The 21,776-nt window shown below is 41.7% G+C and overlaps 1 protein-coding gene across 2 annotated transcripts in view; it reads right to left on the bottom strand.

Moving 5' to 3' along the window:
- Positions 1-19,959: 19,959 nt before the first annotated feature.
- Positions 19,960-21,776, bottom strand: part of LOC140201649 (cell adhesion molecule CEACAM5-like) — a 43,007-nt gene continuing 41,190 nt past the window's right edge. For both annotated transcript variants that reach the window (XM_072266098.1, XM_072266099.1), the window contains exons 9-10: positions 21,514-21,627; positions 19,960-20,479 (exon numbers count right to left, since the gene is read on the bottom strand). In XM_072266098.1, the coding sequence (XP_072122199.1) occupies positions 21,515-21,627 (113 nt within the window). In that variant the 3' untranslated portion in view covers positions 19,960-20,479; position 21,514. The remainder of the gene's footprint in view (positions 20,480-21,513; positions 21,628-21,776) is intronic.

Here is a 21,776-nt window from a genome sequence, read left to right as displayed (position 1 = left end):
CCGGAGAAGTGTGAGGTGGTACACTTTGGAAGGACAAACTCAAAAGTAGAGTACAAAGTAAATGGCAGGATACTTGGAAGTATGGAGGAGCAGAGGGATCTGGGGGTATATGTCCACAGATCCCTGAAAGTTGCCTCACAGGTAGATAGGGTAGTTAAGAAAGCTTATGGAGTGTTAGCTTTCATAAGTTGAGGGATAGAGTTTAAGAGTCGCGATGTAATGATGCAGCGCTATAAAACTCTGGTTAGGCCACACTTGGAGTACTGTACACTCATGAGCACAGAGCATTGTAAGCAGTTTTGGGCCCCTTATCTTATAAAGGCTGTGCTGAAACTGGATAGGTTTCAAAGGAGGCTCAGGAAAAAAAAAATCCAGGATTGAATGGCTTGACATATGAAGAAAGCTTGATGGCTCTGGGCCTGTATTCACTAGAGTACAGAAGAATAGGCGGTGACTTCATTGAAACCTATTGAATGATGAAAACGCATGACAGAATGGACGTAGAGAGTAGTCGGCAGCTGTGGAGGCCAAGTCTTTATGTATACTTAAGGCAGAGTTTGATAGATTCTTGATTGGTCAGGGCATGAAAGGATACTGGGAGAAGGCAGGAGATTGAGGATGACAAGAAAAATAGATAAACCATGATAAGTGGCGAAGCAAGCCCGATGGGCCAAATGTCCTAATTCAGATACTATATCTTATGGTTTTAGAGTCCAGATCGACACAGGGGGATTGGTTCCATTCGTCAAGATATGGTGGATCAAGTGACAGAGAATAAATCTTGATTGGCAAAATAACCCAAAGGTGACGGACTGAAAAACAATGTAATAAACACAAACTTTATTAATGTATTGCATAACTGGAGTCCAGAAGACGCTGTCAGGAAAAGCAGAGGCAGCAAATTAATTGTTATGTTTACAATCAGATGGATAATTTGGAAAGAACATGCCTTGGAAGACAGAAGCAGAGATAATGGAGAGATGAAGCGCCGTTCGGGGAATCCGTGATGCTGAAGGTGATCCCATCATGTTTTGTGAAGGAGGGGCTCTGGAACCATACGAAGCAACCATTTGTACTTGGAAGTAGAAGATTATAGAAGTGAATTATGATTACAGAGCTCAGACTGAGTTTTTGCTCTGAGCGGATCCCTCTTTTTCAAGTCAGTAAATCTATCAGACGATGTTCTACACAGGCAAAGATCGAACTGAAAATATATGGTACTTCATTTTATACTTAAACTTTTCATACAAAGATAATATTCAACGATAGTTGCAACAGTAAATATAAACAGTGAATTGAATCAAGATGACGTCTGTGAGGGATTTCATGTTTGTGTGTGTGTGTATGTTCGTGACATATTTTATATTTAACACTATTATTTATTGTAGCAACATTAAATGGAGAGAAATCTACTATGAAATGAGTAACTGAATGTTAGGTGCAGTAACTTCTCAAGAGGAACCGACAGTGAGATGGCTTAACGATATCAGTGTGACGTTGCGCATTCTTTGGACTGTAGTCCGGGAGGTTCTCCCAAGTAATGCAAAAACAATTTTATCTGCCGATTATGTCACATTGGTAATACTAGCTGTCACAGTGGCTGATGCTGGCAAATGCCACCAAACTGCCCCATTAGTCACCGAAAAAAACGAGGCCTGTTCAATAGTAGAGGTGAATATAATCAAAGGCTTCCTTTTGTTGAGCGATATGAACTTGATTCATACTATTCAGTTCAACATTATTTAAACAGGAAAGTATTCAGAACTTAATTTCAGATATACTGAGGGATGTTAGGGTCCCAAGTCTTTAGTTCTCTGAAAATGCATTTACAAGCAAATAGGGTGATAAATAAGGCTTAAGATTTGGTCGCCTTTTCTTGGCAGGGATATTCAAATCTATAGAAGAAATGTTACAGTTTATTGAACTTTAGTTCAGCTGGATTTGCAGTATTGTGTGCAGTTCCATCCCCCTCATTAAAAGCAGGAGGCTGTGGAAAAGGGGTATAAGCTATAAGCGGAAGACTGATAAACTTGTGTAATTTTCTCTGGATCAGCGGTGCCTAAGAGGAGTGCTGGTAGAAGTTTTTAAATTTTTGAAAGGCATAGGTAAGATAGGAAAGTTTGTGAGAGAGATGCAGTTATCCAGTAGCATCCGTATACCGAACTGTTTGACAAGCAGTGTGCAGGATATCAGGATGCCCGAAATGTTTCACAAGTAACATAGAAACATAGGAAACCTACAGCACAATACAGGCCCTTCAGCCCACAATTCCGTGCCGAACATGTGCTTATTTTAGAAATTACTGAGGGTTACCCATAGCCCTCTATTTTCCTAAGCTCCATGTAACTATCCAGGAGTCTCTTAAAACACCCTATCTTATCCACCTCCACCACCGTCGCCGACAGCCTGTTCCACACACTCACCATTCTCTGACATCTCCTCTGTATCTACTTCTAAGCACCTTAAACTGTGCCCTCTCGTGCTAGCCATTTCAGCCCTGGGAAAAAACCTCAGACTATCCACATGATCAGTGCCTCTCATCATCTTATGCACCTCTATTAGGTCAGCTCTCATGCTTCGTTGCTGCAAGGAGAAAAAGCCAAGTTCATTCAACCTATTCTCATAAGGCATGCTCCCCAATCAAGGCAACATCCTTGTAAATCTCCTCTGCACTCTGTCGCTATTATCCACATACTTCTGTAGTGAGGTGACCAGAACTGAGTACAGTCAGGGTTCTATAAAGCTGTATCATTACCTCTCAGCTCTTATACTCAGTCCCACCATTCATGAAGGCCAATACACCGTATGCCTTCTTAACTACACAGTCAACCTGCGCAGCAGCTTTGAGTGTCCTATGGACTTGAACCCTAAGATCCCCCTGATCCTCCATACTGCCAAGAGTCTTACCATTAGTGCTATATTCTGCCATCATATTTGACCTACCAAAATGAACCAGCTCACACTTATCTGGGTTGCACTCCATCTGCCACTTTTCAGCCCAGTTTTGCATCCTATCAATGTCCCTCTGTAACCTCTGACAGCCACACTATCCAGAACACCCCCAACCTTTGTGTCATCGGTATATTCACTAACCCAACCCTCCACTTTCTCATCCAGGTCATTTATAAAAATCATGAAGAGAAGGGGTCCCAGAACAGATCCCTGAGGCACCCCTCTGGTCACCTACCTCCATGCAGAACATGATCCATTTACAACCACTCTTTGCCTTCTGTGGCAAGCCAGTTCTCGATCCACAAAGCAAGGTTCCCTTGGATCCCATGCCTCCTTACCTTCTCAATAAGTTTTGCATGGAGTACCTTACCAAATGCCTTGCTGAAATCCATATACACTACATCTACTGCTCTACCTTCATCAATGTGTTTAGACACATCTTCAAAAAACTCAATCAGGCTCGTAAGCCTTGACCTGCCTTTGACAAAGTCATACTGGCTATTCCTAATCATATTATTCCTCTCCAAATATTCATAAATCCTGCCTCTCAGGATCTTCTCCATCGACTTACCAAGTAAGACTCACTGGGCTATAATTTCCTGGGCTATCTCTACTCCCTTTCTTGAATAAGGGAACAACATCTGCAGCCCTTCAGTCTTCCAGAACCTCTCCCAGCCCTTTGATGATGGAAAGATCAACTCCCAGAGGATTAGAAATCTGCTCCTTCACCTCCACTGTAGCCTGGAGTATATCTTGTCCGGTCCTGGTGACTTATTCAACTTGATGCATTCTAAAAGCTCCAGCACATCCTCTTTCTTAATGTTTATATGTTCAAGCTTTTCAGACTGCTGTAAGTTATTCCTGCAATCGCCAATGTCCTTTTCTGTAGTGAATACTGAAGCAAAGTATTCATTAAGTAAGTCTGCTATCTCCTGCAGCTTCATACACTCTTTCCCACTGTCACACTTGATTGGTCCTGTTCTCTCAGATTTCATCCTCTTGTTCTTCACATACTTGCAGAATGCTTTGAGGTTTTCCTTAATCCTGTCTGCCAAGGCCTTCTCATGGCCCCTTCTGGCTCTACTAATTTTATTCTTAAGCTCCTTCCTACTAGCCTTATAATTTTCTCGATCTCTATCATTACCTAGTTTTTTGAACCTTTTGTAAGTTTTTTTTTCTTTTCTTCTTGTCAAAATTTTCAATAGCCTTTGTACATCACGGTTTCTGTACCCTACCATCCATTCCCTGTCTCATTAGAATGTACCTAGGCAGAACATCATGCAAATATTCCCTGAACAGTTACCTCATTTCTGTCATGCATTTCCCTGAGAACATCTGTTCCCAATTTATACTTCCAAGTTCCTATCTAGTAGCTCCATATTTCCCCTTGCTCTAATTAGATGCTTTCCTAACTTGTCTGCTCCTATCCCTCTCCAATGCTATGGTAAAGGAGATAGTGATCATAATTCTATCTCCAAAATACTCTCCCACTGAGAGACCTGACACCTTACCAGGTCCATTTCCCAATAACAGATCAAGTACAGCCTCTCCTCTTGTAGACTTAGCTACATATTGTGTCAGGAAACCTTCCTGAACACACCTAACAAAACTCCACTCCATCTAAATCCCTTGTTCTAGGAAGATGCCTGTCAATATTTGGGAAATTAAAATCTCCTACCAGAACGACCCGGTTATTATTACACCTTTCCAGAATTTGTCTCCCTATCTGCTCCTTAATCTCCTTGTTTCTATTGGGAGGTCAATAAAAAACACCCAGCAGAGTTATTGACCCCTTCCTGTTCCTAACGTCCAGCTACAGAGACTTAGTAGACAATCCTTCCATGACTTCCTCCCTTTCTGCAGCCGTGACACTAACTCTGATCAACAGTGCCACGCCCCCACCTCTTTTGCCTCCCTCCCTGTCCTTTCTGAAACATCTAAAGCTTGGCACTCTGAGTAACCATTCCTACCATTGAGCCATCCAAGTCTCTGTAATGGCCACAATATCGTAGCTCCAAGTATTAATCCACCCTCTAAGCCCATCTGCTCTTTTCATGATGCTTTCTGCATTAAAATAGAGACATCTCAAACCACCAGTATGAGCACATCGCTTCTCTATCACCTGCCTATTCTCCCTCACACACTGTCTCCAAGCTTTCTCTATTTGTGAGCCAACCGTTCCTTCCTCCGTCTCTTCAGTTCAGTTCCCACCCCCCAGCAACCCTAGTTTAAACTCTCCCCAACAAAATGGCTAAAGGTTTGTTCGGCTCATTACATTCAGGGAATCAAGTTGGGTTACAAACCTTACCCTATGTGAGTTCCGATTTAAGAAGGTTGATAAAGAATACGGATCAAAGGAAGCAGTTGAAGTAGGTATGCATTTCTGAAACACTCCGGTTAAAGGCTGGGCATGACATAATGGGAGACATCTGAGTTTTTTTTTTAAATGCTGCAGACACTGCATTGCATATACTGTTTATAATCTGAGACTAAAGATGTTGAATTGCACTTTTGTCTTTATGAGGAGAGACCAGATTTAATTTGAATATTTCCTTCAATCATGTTAAAATAAAGCAAAAGAATATACACCATGCCTTGGGAAGTACCTTTGATGTGCCTGTAAGATTCAAGCAGTTAGAAGCAGAGACACCTACCAGCTTCGTGGGCATCCTGGCTCTGATGACGGCAGCGGTTCTGGTCCTCAGGATAAGGCAACTGGAGCAAAAGAAAAACCTGGTACATCAGCATTTTTCTTATTTCACATGGTCAGTGGGCACATCTTTTATTGGAGAGGTTGCAACAGGAAGTTTAAGTACTGTCAGACAGGCTGATGTTCAACAAAATACAGTTCTTCACTGGATCTATTTTAGCCCGAAACACTGACTGTTTGTTCATTTCTATCGATGCCAGCTGACCTGCTGAGTTCATTACATGTGGATTTTGTTGCTCCAGAGTGTCATTTGTATGTTTTATTATGGATTTCTAGCATCTACACTACCTCTTGTCTTTTTGAATGATGTTGAGACTTGAGGGCATTTTCTCATTTCCGATTTGAAGTCCTCATCAAATGGGTGAATTTTGACACCTGACACGAGGAACTCTGCAGATGCTAGAAATTCGAGCAACACACACAAAATGCTGGTGGAACGCAGCCGGCCAGGCAGCATCTATACGAAGAGGTACGTCAACTGTACCTCTTCCTATAGATGCTGCCTGGCCTGCTGCGTTCCACCAGCATTCTGTGAATTTTGACGCCTTTCCATCTGAAATCACTGCCTAGTCATACCCTATTGCTTCCAGGCAGACACAGGGTTTATTAATTGCCATACAAGTTCATATAACACACATTGCCTCGGTGTTTTGATGTTTTGGTGACATGTAACATTTGGTAACGTGTCACAGGAAAGGAGCCATTCTTGCAAATCAGTTCACCCTACACTCCAAACTCCTCCTGTTCCCTGATCTAAACCTATCGACTTAGAGCGATTCATTTCTTTGTCCCATGATTATCCAAACTCAGTAATGTTTTCCTCATCACCATTTTGGTGTCAACTTCTTCCCTCAAGTTATAATTGTATCAAAAACATCATTTACATTTAGAGGCTACTTTATTAGGTACGCCTGATCCTGAATGCAAATATCTAAACAGCCAGACATGGGGCAGCAACTCATTGCATTAAAGCATGCAGAAATGGTCAAGTGTTTCAGTTGTTGTTCAGACCAAATGTAAGAATGGAGAAGAAATGTGGTCTAATTGTCTTTGAGCTTGGAGCGATTGTTGGTACCAGACGGGGTGCCTTGCGCATCTCAGTAATTGCTGATTTCCTGGGATTTTCACACACAACAATCTCTACGGTTTACAGAGAATGGTGTGAAGAAAACATCCAGTAAATGGCAGTTCTGTGGTAGAAAACACCTTGTTAACAAAAGAGGTCAGAAGAGATTGGTCAGATTGGTTCAAGCTGACAGGAAGGCGATAGTACTTCAAGTAACAACGGGTTACAGTAGTTGTTTGCAGAAGAGCATCTTTGAAAGCACAGCACTTTGAAATCTGAAGTGGATGGGGTACCACAGCAGAAGACTACAAACATGCACTCAGTGACCACTTTATTAGGTATAGAAGGAAACTAATAGAGTTGCCACTGAGTGTATAATCATAATCATGAGGAAATTCTCAAGGCTCATTGGTTAACTCTCCCAATACACCTTCTTTGCTCTGTCCATTAGATGAGAGTTTATAAGCAAATTTAGAAAGTTCCCTCCCAAGTCAATTCTGAACCATACTTTTTTTTAAGACTGTGATGAGCATTACACTTTATTGATATTAAACATGAGCCAAATTTCATGTAGTCTCGAACTGAAATTTAAAAAAAGGATATGAGGTTTTAAACTGTTTTCTCAATTTCCCCGTTCCCAAAAAAAATTGCAGATTCCAGAAATCTGGAAGTAATCGAGAAGACGCTGTAAAGTTTTAGCATGTAAGGTTCTCAGTTCGTCCATTGCCGTCGTCAGTGAAGACCTCGACACCATTAGTCACTTTGAGGTGGGATGCGGTGTGTCTGAAGATGACTGGTCAGGTCAATTCGGGCACGAAATGTCCTGGCATATCATGGGCAGACGTGTAGGCACTGCAGTTGTTGTGCTAATGGCTCTAGACTTGTGCAGCTTGTGCATATGTTGTGATTCAGCAATATGTCTTGCTTCGTAAGCTTGGCAGCCTTTGTGGATAAGGCCGCGCTAGGTAGGGCAGTTTTGTGCCAGTGATTCCCAGGTGGTCGTGTCTATGGCAAGCGACTTCAGGGAGCCCTTTAGTGTGTCTTTGTAATGTTCCTTCTGCCCTCCGTGCGAGTGTCTTCCAGCAGAAAGTTCCCCAAAAAGGATCTGCTTTGGTATGCGGTCGTCCAGCATGCGGATGACATGACCTGTCCACCGGGTCTGTGCTCTCATCAGCAGTATGTGGACTGATAGTAGACTTGCTCTAGAGGGAACTTAAGTGTCTGGTACTTTGTCTTGCCATTTGATGCCTAATATTCTGCAATGACAGGCCATGTGGAAATGGTTGAGCTGTCTTATATGCCTTCAATACAGAGTCCAAGTTTTACAGGTCTACCAGCGGATTGAGCAGATGAGACCAATGGAAGGTCCAATGGTCCAGAAGGCGGTCTCTGCAAGCGTTATGGAACATGTAGAGCATTACAAGACACAGAAGACGACCTGGTCATCCACTGCGCCTAGTCCCATCTCCAGCCGTCTCGACTCATGTCTTGCCACTGGATCCAGATGTTCAGGCTGTCTACCAGAAGGGTCAGAGCCGTCTCTTTTTCCTGAGGAGATTGAGGTCCTTTAACATCTGCAGGACGGTGCTGAGGATGTTCTACAAGTCTGTGGTGGCCAGTGCTATCACATCTGCTGTTGTGTACTGTGGCAGCAGGCTGAGGGTAGCAGACACCAATAGAATCAACAATTTGCAGGGGGATGGGAACCAGAGTGCCAGAGCTGACAGTGTGGCTGGGGTGAAAATAAATGATGTTAAAAGTTCAAGCAAATCTGCTAATAGAAAGGTTGTGAGTGGTGATAAAAACCTTCTGAGGTGTATATATTTCAATGCTAGGAGTATTGCCGGGAAGGCGGACGAGTTCAGGGCGTGGATTGACACATGGAATGATGACGTTATAGCAATTAGTGAAACTTGGCTACAGGAGGGGCAGGACTGGCAGCTTAATATTCCAGGGTTCCGATGTTTCAGATGTGATCGAGGTGGAGGAATGTAAGGTGGGGGAATAGCATTGTTTGTTAGGGAAAATATTACAGCAGTGCTCAGGCAGGACAGATTAGAGGGCTTGTCTACTGAGTCCTTATGGGTGGAGCTGAGAAACAGGAAAGGTATGGCCACATTAGTGGGATTGTATTACAGACCACCCAATCGTCAACGAGACTTGGAAGAGCAAATCTGCAGAGAGATGGCAGGCAACTGCAGGAAACATAAAGTTGTGGTGGTAGGGGATTTTAATTTTCCATATATTGATTGGGACTCCCATACTGTTAGGGGTCTAGATGGTTTAGAGTTTGTAAAATGTATTCAGGAAAGTTTTCTAAATCACTATATAGAGGGACCAACTAGAGGGGATGCAATATTGGATCTCCTGTTAGGAAACAAGTTAGGACAAGTGACGGAAGTCTGTGTAAGGGAGCACTTTGGTTCCAGTGATCATAACACCATTAGTTTCAGTTTGATCATGGACAAGGAAAGATCTCGTCCTAGGGTTGAGGTTCTGAACTGGAAGAAGACCAAATTTGAAGAAATGAGAAAGGATCTAAAAAGCGTGGATTGGGACAGGTTGTTCTCTGGCAAAGATGTGATCGGTAGGTGGGAAGCCTTCAAAGGAGAAATTTTGAGAGCGCAGAGTTTGTATGTTCCTGTCAGGATTAAAGGCAAAGTGAATAGGAATAAGGAACCTTGGTTCTCAAGGGATATTGCAACGCTGATAAAGAAGAAGAGGGAGTTGTATGAAATGTATAGGAAACAGGCAGTAAATCAGGTGCTTGAGGAGTATAAAAAGTGCAAGAAAATACTTAAGAAAGTAATCAGGAGGGCTAAAAGAAGACATGAGGTTACCTTGGCAGTCAAAGTGAAGGATAATCCAAAGAGCTTTTACAGGTATATTAAGAGCAAAAGGATTATAAGGGATAAAATTGGTCCTCTTGAAGATCAGAGTGGTCGGCTATGTGCGGAACCAAAGGAAATGGGGAAGATCTTAAATAGTTTTTTTGCGTCTGTATTTACTAAGGAAACTGGCATGAAGTCTATGGAATTAAGGGAATCAAGTAGTGAGATCATGGAAACTGTACAGATTGAAAGGGAGGAGGTGCTTGCTGTCTTGAGGAAAATTAAAGTGGATAAATCCCCGGGACCTGACAGGGTGTTCCCTCGGACCTTGAAGGAGACTAGTGTTGAAATTGCGGGGGCCCTGGCAGAAATATTTAAAATGTCGCTGTCTACGGGTGAGGTGCCGGAGGATTGGAGAGTGGCTCATGTTGTTCCGTTGTTTAAAAGAGGATCGAAAAGTAATGTGGGAAATTATACGCCGGTAAGTTTAACGTCGGTAGTAGGTAAGTTATTGGAGGAAGTACTAGCAGACAGAATCTACAAGCATTTGGATAGACAGGGACTTATTAGGGAGAGTCAACATGGCTTTGTGCGTGGTAGGTCATGTTTGACCAATCTATTGGAGTTTTTCGAGGAGGTTACCAGGAAATTGGATGAAGGGAAGGCAACGGATATTGTCTACATGGACTTCAGTAAGGCATTTGACAAGGTCCCGCATGGGAGGTTAGTTAGGAAAATTCAGTCGCTAGGTATACATGGAGAGGTAGTACATTGGATTAGACTTTGGCTCAATGAAAGAAGCCAAAGAGTGGTAGGAGAGAATTGCTTCGCTGTGTGGAGGCCTGTGACTAGTGGTGTGCTACAGGGATCAGTGCTGGGTCCATTGTTATTTGTCATCTATATCAATGATCTGGATGATAATGTGGTAAATTGGATCAGCAAATTTGTTGATGATACAAAGATTGGAGGTGTAGTAGACAGTGAGGAAGGTTTTCAGAGCCTGCAGAGGGACTTGGACCAGCTGGAAAAATGGGCTGAAAAATAGCAGATGGAGTTTAATACAGACAAGTGTGAGATATTGCACGTTGGAAGGACAAACCAAGGTAGAACATACAGGGTTAATGGTAAGGCACTGAGGAGTGCAGTAGAACAGAGGGATCTGGAAATACAGATACAAAATTCCCTAAAAGTGGCATCACAGGTAGATAGGGTCGTAAAGAGAGCTTTTGTTACACTGGCCTTTATTAATCAAAGTATTGAGTATAAGAGCTGGAAAGTTATGATGAGGTTGTTTAAGGCATTGGTGAGGCCGAATCTGGAGTATTGTGTTCAGTTTTGGTCACCAAATTACAGGAAGGATATAAATAAGGTTGAAAGAGTGCAGAGAAGGTTTACAAGGATGTTGCCAGGACTTGAAAAACTCAGTTACAGAGAAAGGTTGAATAGGTTAGGACTTTATTCCCTGGAGTTTAGAAGAATGAGGGGAGATTTGATAGAGGTATATAAAATTATGATGGGTATAGATAGAGTGAATGCAAGCAGGTTTTTTTCCACTGAGGCAAGGGGAGAAAGAAACCAGAGGACATGGTTAAGGGTGAGGGGGGAAAAATTTAAAGGGAACATTAGGGGGCGGCTTCTTCGCACAGAGAGTGGTGGGAGTATGGAATGAGCTTCCAGATGAAGTGGTAAATGCGGGTTCTTTTTTAACATTTAAGAATAAATTGGATAGATACATGGACGGGAGGTGTATGGAGGGATATGGTCCATGTGCAGGTCAGTGGTACTAGGCAGAAAATGGTTCGGCACAGCCCAGAAGGGCCAAAAGGCCTGTTTCTGTGCTGTAGTTTTCTTTGGTTTCTATGGTTTCTAACAAACTTATTCGTAAGGCCAGTGATGTTGTGGGGATGGAACTGGACTCTCTCACGGTGGTGTCTGAAAAGAGGATGCTGTCCAAGTTGCATGCCATCTTGGTCAATGTCTCCCATCCACTACATAATGTACTGGGTGGGCACAGGAGTACATTCAACCAGAGACTCATTCCTCCAAGATGCAGCACAGAGCATCATAGGAAGTCATTCCTGACTGTGGCCATCAAACTTTACAACTCCTCCCTTGAAGGGTCAGACACCCTGTGCCGACAGGCTGGTCCTGGACTTATTTCATAATTTACTGGCATAACTTACATATTACTATTTAACTATTTATGGTTCTATTACTATTTCTATTACTATTTATTATTTATGGTGCAACTGTAACGAAAACCAATTTCCACCTGGGATCAATAAAGTATGACTACTACTACTACTACTACTACTACTACTACTACTAAAGATGGGAATTGGGAAGAGAGAGTGACGCTGACGCTGTGCAACTCTCCCTCACTTAAATCCAAATCAAGCATGTAAGGTAGCAGCCGTGGAAATGCTGACTGATCTGATAACCCTATTGTTTTTCCATAGAAACATAGAAAATAGGTGCAGGAGTAGGCCATTCGGCCCTTCAAGCCTGCACCACCATTCAGTATGATCATGGCTGATCATCCAACTCAGAACCCTGCACCAGCCTTCCCTCCATACCCCCTAATCCCTTTAGCCACAAGGGCCATATCTAACTCCCTCTTAAATATAGCCAATGAACTGGCCTCAACTGTTTCCTGTGGCAGAGAATTCCACAGATTCACCACTCTCTGTGTGAAGAAGTTTTTCCTAATCTCGGTCCTAAAAGGCTTCCCCTTTATCCTCAAACTGTGACCCCTCGTTCTGGACTACCCCGACATCGGGAACAATCTTCCTGCTTCTAGCCTGTCCAATCCCTTTAGGATTTTATACGTTTCAATCAGATCCCCCCTCAATCTTCTAACTTCCAACGAGTACAAGCCTAGTTCATCCAGTCTTTCATCATATGAAAGTCCTGCCATCCCAGGAATCAATCTGGTGAACCATCTTTGTACTCCCTCTATGGCAAGGATGTCTTTCCTCAGATTAGGGGACCAAAACTGCACACAATGCTCCAGGTGTGGTCTCACCAAGGCCTTGTACAACTGCAGTAGTACCTCCCTGCTCCTGTACTCGAATCCTGTTGCTATAAATGCCAGCATACCATTCGCCTTTTTCACCGCCTGCTGTACCTGCATGCCCACTTTCAATGACTGGTGTATAATGACACCCAGGTCTCGTTCACCTCCCCTTTTCCTAATCGGGCACCATTCAGATAATAACCTGTTTTCCTGTTTTTGCCACCAAAGTGGATAACTTCACATTTATCCACATTAAATTGCATCTGCCATGAATTTGTCCACTCAGCTAACCTATCCAAGTCACCCTGCATCCTCTTAGCATCCTCCTCACAGCTAACACTGCCGCCCAGCTTCGTGTCATCCGCAGACTTGGAGATGCTGCATTTAATTCCCTCATCCAAGTCATTAATATATATTGTAAACAACTGGGGTCCCAGCACTGAGCCTTGCGGTACCCCACTAGTCACCGCCTGCCATTCTGAAAAGGTCCCGTTTATTCCCACTCTTTGCTTCCTGTCTGCTAACGAATTATATATCCACATCAATACCTTACCCCCAATACCGTGTGCTTTAAGTTTGCACTTTTTTTCGCTCAAGTTTGTAAAATCTGGGTATGGACACCAGCAAAGACGCACATTTCTCAAGTTATGGGAACTTTTGATTCCTATAGTGATCTGCTAAGCTTTTTGAGCAATATTATTTCTTTTTTCCGCTCAAGCTTGCAAAGCCTGGGGTATCGGCAGAGGCAACCACACTCATTTCTCAATTTATCGGAATCTTCGGTTCCTATAGTGGGTTTACCAGTGGCTTTCCGGAGATTTCTGTAGGCTTAAATGTTTAAAGCTAGTTTAAAGTGATTTTGGGATAATGCTAGTTGTAGATATAACTATTTGGACAATATTGTTCATGTTCCATTGCCATTCATTTTCCTCTTTTAATTCAGCATATTTCTGATATTTTTCACTCATTGATTTCTGTATGTTGGAACAGTGAAAAAGTTTTTGACAAGAACGGGCTATTCAGTCTAATAAATCCTGCCAAATTCCTGTTCACATAATGTGTTGAAATAGCTATTGCGTTCAGGTTTGGAAGTCTCTAATGTACTCCCCTCAGCTGCACAATTACATAGTTTCACATTCACTCTGTAAATAAATGCTTCCTCGCGTTCGTCTGAAATCTCCCCTTAACTAATCTCCAACTATGGCTCCGTGTCCTTGATGGTGGATTAATTTTGAAATATCAGCTGGCATCTACTTATACCGTTAATGATTTCAAGCAGTTTGTCATGTCTTCTCTCGTTCTACATCTACTTAGGCTTCACAATATGGAAACCAAAATTGTACACAGTTCTCAAGGTGTGGCCTCATAAGCACATTGTACTGCTTAAGCAGAAAGTCTCTAGATTTCCAGGTACAGCAGGCGGTGAAAAAGGCGAATGGTATGCTGGCATTTATAGCGAGAGGATTCGAGTACAGGAGCAGGGAGGTACTACTGCAGTTGTACAAGGCCTTGGTGAGACCACACCTGGAGTATTGTGTGCAGTTTTGGTCCCCTAATCTGAGGAAAGACATCCTTGCCATAGAGGGAATACAAAGAAGGTTCACCAGATTGATTCCTGGGATAGCAGGACTTTCATATGAAGAAAGACTGGATGAACTGGGCTTGTACTCGTTGGAATTTAGAGGATTGAGGGGGGATCTGATTGAAACGTATAAAATCCTAAAGGGATTGGACAGGCTAGATGCAGGAAGATTGTTCCCGATGTTGGGGTAGTCCAGAACGAGGGGTCACAGTTTGAGGATAAAGGGGAAGCCTTTTAGGACCGAGATTAGGAAAAACTTCTTTACACAGAGAGTGGTGAATCTGTGGAATTCTCTGCCACAGGAAACAGTTGAGGCTAGTTCATTGGCTATATTTAAGAGGGAGTTAGATATGGCCCTTGTGGCTACGGGGATCAGGGGGTATGGAGGGAAGGCTGGTGCAGGGTTCTGAGTTGGATGATCAGCCATGATCATAATAAATGGCGGTGCAGGCTCGAAGGGCCAAATGGCCTACTCCTGCACCTATTTTCTATGTTTCTATGTACTCCAGTGAGCACATTATATAGCCCAACACTCTGTTAGTCATCCCAGACACTTCTGTGCATTGTTTTGACTTGATACTGATTATGACAAGTCAACCAGGATGCCGAAATCCCTTTCAAACAATGTACTTTCTAACTGAAGACTCGCATTGTATACTTGTATCTAATATTTCTACTTATTACATGTATTTCTTTACATTTACTTACTTACATTAAATTTCATCTGCCATTTATCTGCCAACATCAGAATTTGGCTTAGATCTAATTGTATTTATCCTGCTGCCAGCATGTTACCAACCATAATTTTGTGTCATCAGCAAACTTTACTAGTATATTTGTTAGATCATTAATGCAAACTAACAACAGCAGTGGCCCCAAAACCGAACCCTGTGGAGCGCCACTTCTAACATCTTCTGGGTGTGAAGATGATCCTCTTACCATAACTCGTTTTCTGGTTTTGACCAATTCACAAAACCTACCCAGAATCCCTACCTTCTATAAAGTGATTATTAACCTCTTGTGGAATACTTATCAAAAGCCGTCAGAAAGGCCAAGCAAATTATATCAACCATCCTATTGTTATCATAAATTTCAGTTGCCTCTTCTGAGAATTCCAACATATTAGTAAAGCATTATTTCCCTTTCCTAAGCAACATGCATGTTCTTTACAGCTGCTTTCCATCTCATTCTTCATTATTATCTTGCCAGAGATACACATTAATCTTACTGATGTATAGTTATCAGGGTCAGTGTGGTCACCCTTCTTATATACTGGGACAACATTAGCACATTTTCAGCCCTTAGGGATTTCATCAGCCTTCAGTGACTTCTAAAAAATATACGTTAGGGGTATGTATATATAATCAAACACCTCTTTAAGTACACTTGAATATATGTTGTCTGACTCTGGGGAGTTATTAACTATCAGCTTTTTCAGCTGAAGCAGAATGTCATTTTTGTCTATATCTTTATCATTCCATTGTTTTTATTGCTTCTCTTGACCTTGAGTATGAACATTTCATGCACTGCATGTATTACCTCTTGAAGTCATCCCAGTTGTTCTTCAATTGACTCAACATCAAGCAGTTTCTTGCAGTTTACTTCTTGAACGCTTTGCTGCACTTGCAGAAGCTTTGCCTTTCTGGAATTCGATTTAATGCTTTTGTTTTTATTGATATACTCCTCCCCCCGAAAAAAACTCTGGGACAAAATATTATGTTCACTTGTTCCTAAAGGCTCAACAACTTCCATACTCAAAGTTCTATGCTGATACTGATATCCAGGAAGACCTGCCATCTTGTTGGTACATTAACGTACTGGGTCAAGCAAAACAACAAACAACTCAATAAATTCACTTTCTTGTAATCCATTAATCACGGGGTTCTCCCACTCAATATTTGTGAAATTAAAGTCACCCATAACTGTAACACCACTCTCTGAGCTTGCTTTTTTTAAAATATTCTAATTGAGTTTATTATTAAAATTACTAGCGATATTAGGCAATCTATGACATACACCCAGTTATTCATTTATCCTTATAGTTTTCAATTCTCTCACAGATGTCATCACAAAGACTGATTGATCTTCTATCATAAGCAGTCTCACATGTAAGTTCTCTCTTCTGAAATGGCTACTCCTCCACCTTTACAATCTTGCCTACCTTTCCTAAGTGAAGTATATCCTTTAATACCATATTGATCATCCAGCTGGTTTATTTTTTTTGTAATACTTCTTGTATTTATACAAGCCATCCTTGATTTATTGCCAATGTTTTTTATCCTATTCCGACCTATTAAAAAAATAGTTTTGAAGCCCACAATCTGATTATGTCCTAATATATTGCTCTCCACTGAGATGCTCAAACAGTCCAGCCTGGTCCATTCTACCGTCCCCCCTCCCCCTCCCCCACCCAATTCCCATTCATTAGTTTAAACAGTAGTGTGTGCCTGGCATGGCTATCTCTCTTGAAGTTCTTCTTGTGTGTTTACCCCACAATATTAAACCTGGACCGTTATTTATGGATTTCCCGATCTGTAATAATAGATTGGTCATAATATAATTTGTACGACTCTGATTATAAATCTGAATCAGCCTTGTATTTATAGAAGGTATCTGTGCCTGAAGAAGAGTCTGAGCCTGAAACATCAACTGTTTGGTCATTTCCATGGATGCTCCGGACCTGTTGAGTCCCTGCAGCATTTTGTATTTGCTTTGCAAACCTCAGTGTTTGTTGGAGTTTAAATTGTTTAATTAGTGATCAGAGTATCAGGCCATGAACTCAGGTGGCTGAGTTCAAATTCATCTTTGGCAGTTGAAGAGCAGAATTATATTAAAGAGAACGCTGAATTAGTAAATACGTATGGTTTTAGTGAGATTACTCCAAACAAATTTGCACGACCTATCCCCAGGTCCAAAAGTTTCTTCTTCCCGAATGTTTCGCAGAAAACCTGTTGTGCCTGCCAGTTCTGACCTCTGTCGAACACTTTGTAACTAATCCTCACCTTTTTCCCCTTAATTTGTGATATAATATAAACAAAGGCATGGTTATTGTAATGTACATTACAAGAAGATGGCGGCGCGACGCAACTCGCAGTGGCCACTCCGGTGGTGATTACTGTTATCTGTCAAGTAGGGTGCCGTGCACAATCCTGATTTGATGGAGACAGACGTGAGAGCACGGAGGAACATCTGGTGAAACTTCTGAAATACCTGCTTCACTGCCGCTGCTACTGTGTGATCCAGAATCTCCGGAGGGGAAGGACCCGGGTCCTCGGCTTTGCTTGTTGCTTAGCGGCCGGAGCGGGGTCGAAGCGCTGGGCAGAGGATGGCGCTTGGTGCTTGCTGTCGGAGGGCTGGTCGGAGGCTCGAAGTTTTCAGACGGACTAGAGTCCGTTGCGGTCGGGTGCTTCCAATGGTGCTGCATCGGCAAGTTTGCAGCGTTTGGAGGTTCGTGGCAGGGAGAGTTTCTCCCTTCTACCGTCTGCATGAGATGATGGGTCTATCGGGACTTTGAGACATTTTTTTTTACCATGTCCATGGTCTGCTCTTCCTCAGATTATGGTATTGCTTTGCACTGTTGTAACTATATGTTATAATTACGTGGTTTTGTCAATTTTAGTCTTGGTTTGTCCTGTGTTTCTTGTGATACCATTCTGGAGGATCATTGTATCATTTTTTAATACATGCATTTCTAAATGACAATAAACGAGGACTGAGTATCCTCATAATCTAAGCTAATCTACATGAATGATAATTGAGAAATAAACAGTGTTATATTTTAAGTTTTCCCCTAATCAATGAACTCTGCCTTCTACCATTGTTGGCAAAATCTCAGATGGAGTCGGTAAGACCAAAGACTGTGGACTTCAAAAAGTGTTAGATGAGGAAAAGCAAACCAGTCCTTATAGAGGGGTTAGAAATGGAGAGAGTGAGCAATTTCAATTTTCTGGGTGTCCGTATCACTGTGTATCTAACTTGGTCCCAACATATCGATACAGCTGTAAAGAAGGTAAGACAGCTGCTATATTTCATTCAGAGTTTGAGGAGATTTGGATTGTCACCCAAAACCCTCGAAAACTTCTGCAGATGTACCACGGAAAACCTTCTGACAGGCTACATCACTGATTGGTATGGCACGGATGAGGGTGGGGGTGCTACTGCATAAGGTTACAAGAGCCTAAAGGATATTGTGAAATTAGTCAGCTCCATCACGGGTACTAGCCTCCACAGTATTCAAGACATTGTCAATGAGCGGTGCCTTAGAAAGGACCCTCATTACCCAGGATATGCCTTGTTCCCATTGCTGCCATTTGGAAGGAGGTACAGAAGCCTGAAGGCACACACTCAGCGACTCTGGAACAGCTTCTTCCCCTCTGCCATCTGTTTTTAAATGGACATTGAATCCATGAACACTACCTCACTTTTTATTATTTCTGTTCTTGCACTATTTTTAACATACGACTATTTAATATACTTACTGTAATTGATTTGTTTCTATTTTTATCATGTATTGCATTGAACTGCTGCTAACTTAACAAATTTCACTCATATGCCAGTGATATTCAATGTGATTGAGATTCTAATTATTATTCCAGACATTCAACGAATCGTGCTTCATATCCACTCTAATTAAACATTCTGTTGGAGGATGCCGGCTGAAGATTAAGTTTTAACTTCATGGCTATTCATTGTGTTATCCGGAATACAGATGTTTCCCACAGTAGCCAGGAGATGGGCTGTTTGCAGCAACTGTAATCCATTCAAAACGGCTCCAACATAGATCCTTCCCTTGTCTCTCACAGAACATGTGCCTGTTCTCTGTGTTGTTTCTTCTAAATAAGTTAACACGAAATTCAGCAGGCAGCAAATGACAATATAAAGTCACACAGAATTTACAACCCCATCGAGGACACAGTTTCATTGAAACAGACAGATCTGAACAGCCGAGGGTGGGGGTTGGATACTTATTCCATTATTGTCCATTTCTCTTAAGTATTGTTTCTGATTTTTCTGTTAGACTTAGATTGGTTTATTGTAATTTGCAACATGGTGGAATGAAATTCCTTGTGTGTCTGAAGTACACAGAGTAACTGGCATACATGATGCATAAATATGACAGATATATAGGAGAGTGCAAAACAATAGACATGTAGAATACAGCAGTGCAATATGGATTAGTGCAACATTAAATCGAACGTAACCGTAAAGATATAACCAACAGATTGGTGAATTACACTCTGGTTCGGAGAAACATCCCGCTTCTATATGTATTATTTATGCATTATATATGTGCATATAGTTAAATGACAATAATCTGGATTTGAGAATGGTGGAGCTAATAGATCGATACTGTGCCAGTGCCACCTGAAAGATGGGACTACTTGAGAAGTCTGCGAGCAAAGGAGGAACATCTTATGATGTTTCTGTTTCCTCGCTTGCTGTGTTCTGTATTGTTCTGGCAAGCATTGTGGGCATTCTTTGTTGGTGCTGAAGTGTGTGGCGACATTTACTAGCTGCCCCCTAGCATATTATTGGGTGTGTTAGTTATTAACTCAAACAAAGTATTTCACTGTATGTTTCAATACAAGTAACAAATAAATCTGAATCTTTAATCTCTAACCCCACCCCTACATTGTGGTCACTTGCAGAACAGGATGGAAAAAAATAGCATAAGCATTACAATACCAATGGTATGTTTTATCAAATGATTCCTCAGACACCACAAGGAGGGGCAAGTAAACTTGTGGAAAATAACCAGTGTTGGGCTTTTGCTTCTATGTTGATATGAAATAATGGACTGCATTATTTACAAATAAAGCACTTTAATATCATAAAGCAACACATTATGTTTAAGTCTAAGCAAGTACGTCTGTGTTATCCAGAAGAATTAGGAGCAAGGCCAGGGCTGCCAAACAGAGGATACCCGTAAACCTTCTAAATCCAAAAGTGTCCCAGCATGTTTGCTTTGAGGCAGCAGGAAGAGAGAACTTCGATGTATTCAGCTGGTACAAAGAAAAATATAACTTTAATAAAAATATTAAAGAGCCTGTCATCACAGCAGACCTGCCCCTTTTCAAATAACCCTACGACGCAATTGTTGCATAATCAGATTAATAAAGGCAAGCCAGGATCCATATTGTACCAGCCCCATCATATGGTATCAACACAAATTTCTCAAATCGAAAGCGACTTTTGACAGTACGATTTCAGCAGGAGATAGACGTCTGGGGTAAGAATTTCCAGCATATTTCTCTTTTTTTTTATGGTGTTTAATAGATAGATTTGGTGCACAATAATCTTCCATCCACACCTCCTCCGCCTGCTGGATATAAACATAAGAATGTTAGTTCGAAGACAACCCAGAGATCGTAACAGACTTTATTATGTCAACTGGCAAATTTGTTCCCGCATATTGAATATAGGGGTGTAGCATTTTGAAAGTGGGTCGGGTGGAAAAATGCATTTAACACACTTGGTTTATTGGTCAGGATTTTGAGTTGGGATGTTATGTTGCAGCTATACAAGACGTTCATACTCCACATTTGAATACTGCGTGTAGTCGTAGCCTGCCTGCTATGGAGAGGATGCTATTTAGCTCGAACAGGTACACAAAGGATTCACGAAAATAATGCCGGGATTGGTAGGTTTAGGTTAAAAGGAGAGATTGGATTGATTGGAACATTTTCCCCTTGGATCACTGGACGCTCTGAGGTGAACATGTAGAGATATATGAATTTGTGAGACATATAGGTACCATGAATAGTCACGATCATTTTCCCAGGATAAAAGAGCCAAAAGTTAGCTGGCAGGAATTTCATGTGGGAATAAAAGGTTTTGAAAGGGACAGGACATCCATCTTCTCACACAAAGGGTGTCAATAAATATCAGGCCTTGTCAGAGGCATTGGGAGAGGTGGGTACAGTTATAGAGTTTAAAATACAGATGGATGGGATCTGGATAGGAAATTATTATAGGGATATAGTTTAAATGCAGACAAATTGAACTCGCTCATTTAGATAACCTAGTCGGCATGGGCCAAGTGTTGCATGTCTCTGTGACACAATAATGATTCTAACACCTACTTGGGACATAGGACATCCACACTAGCCACTCGGACCAATCAGCCCAGGCTTGCATCCCCTCTTCAGTCGATGTGTTTTTTTTTTTGCCTGATTCTATTGCAATAAGTACGCAACCAACAATTCATGTCCAGACTCCCATATTGCAAAGGAAATGCCTGTTCCTTCAAAATGTTGATGTTTATGGCCTTCATCTTCCAATTTTAATTACTCTAGTCGTCCCACTTCACGCCGAGAAAAGTTTAATTGTAATGTGCTGAAGGGAGAAGGAGCTTACTTTAGTTTCTGTTTCTGAAGCATGCGCAGGCACTGAGAGCAATGATGACCAGAACACCAATGACAGCAGCAGCGATCCAGGACTTATTTCCGTACTCGTCCAGATCATTTGATTCTTCAGGAATTAAGAAATAAGATAGACAATTGGTATAGTTTGAACATCCTATAAGTATGGAACAACCAAATATATTTTCCTATTTAGTGAAGATAATTGACATTTTGTATCATGAAACTTAAAAGGTTTAGAAGTCGAGTGGCTGCTCG

Source organism: Mobula birostris, chromosome 8 (genome assembly GCF_030028105.1).
Source record: "Mobula birostris isolate sMobBir1 chromosome 8, sMobBir1.hap1, whole genome shotgun sequence".
In the NCBI taxonomy this organism is placed as follows: domain Eukaryota; kingdom Metazoa; phylum Chordata; class Chondrichthyes; order Myliobatiformes; family Myliobatidae; genus Mobula; species Mobula birostris.
This window is presented reverse-complemented; position numbering and strand designations above follow the sequence as displayed.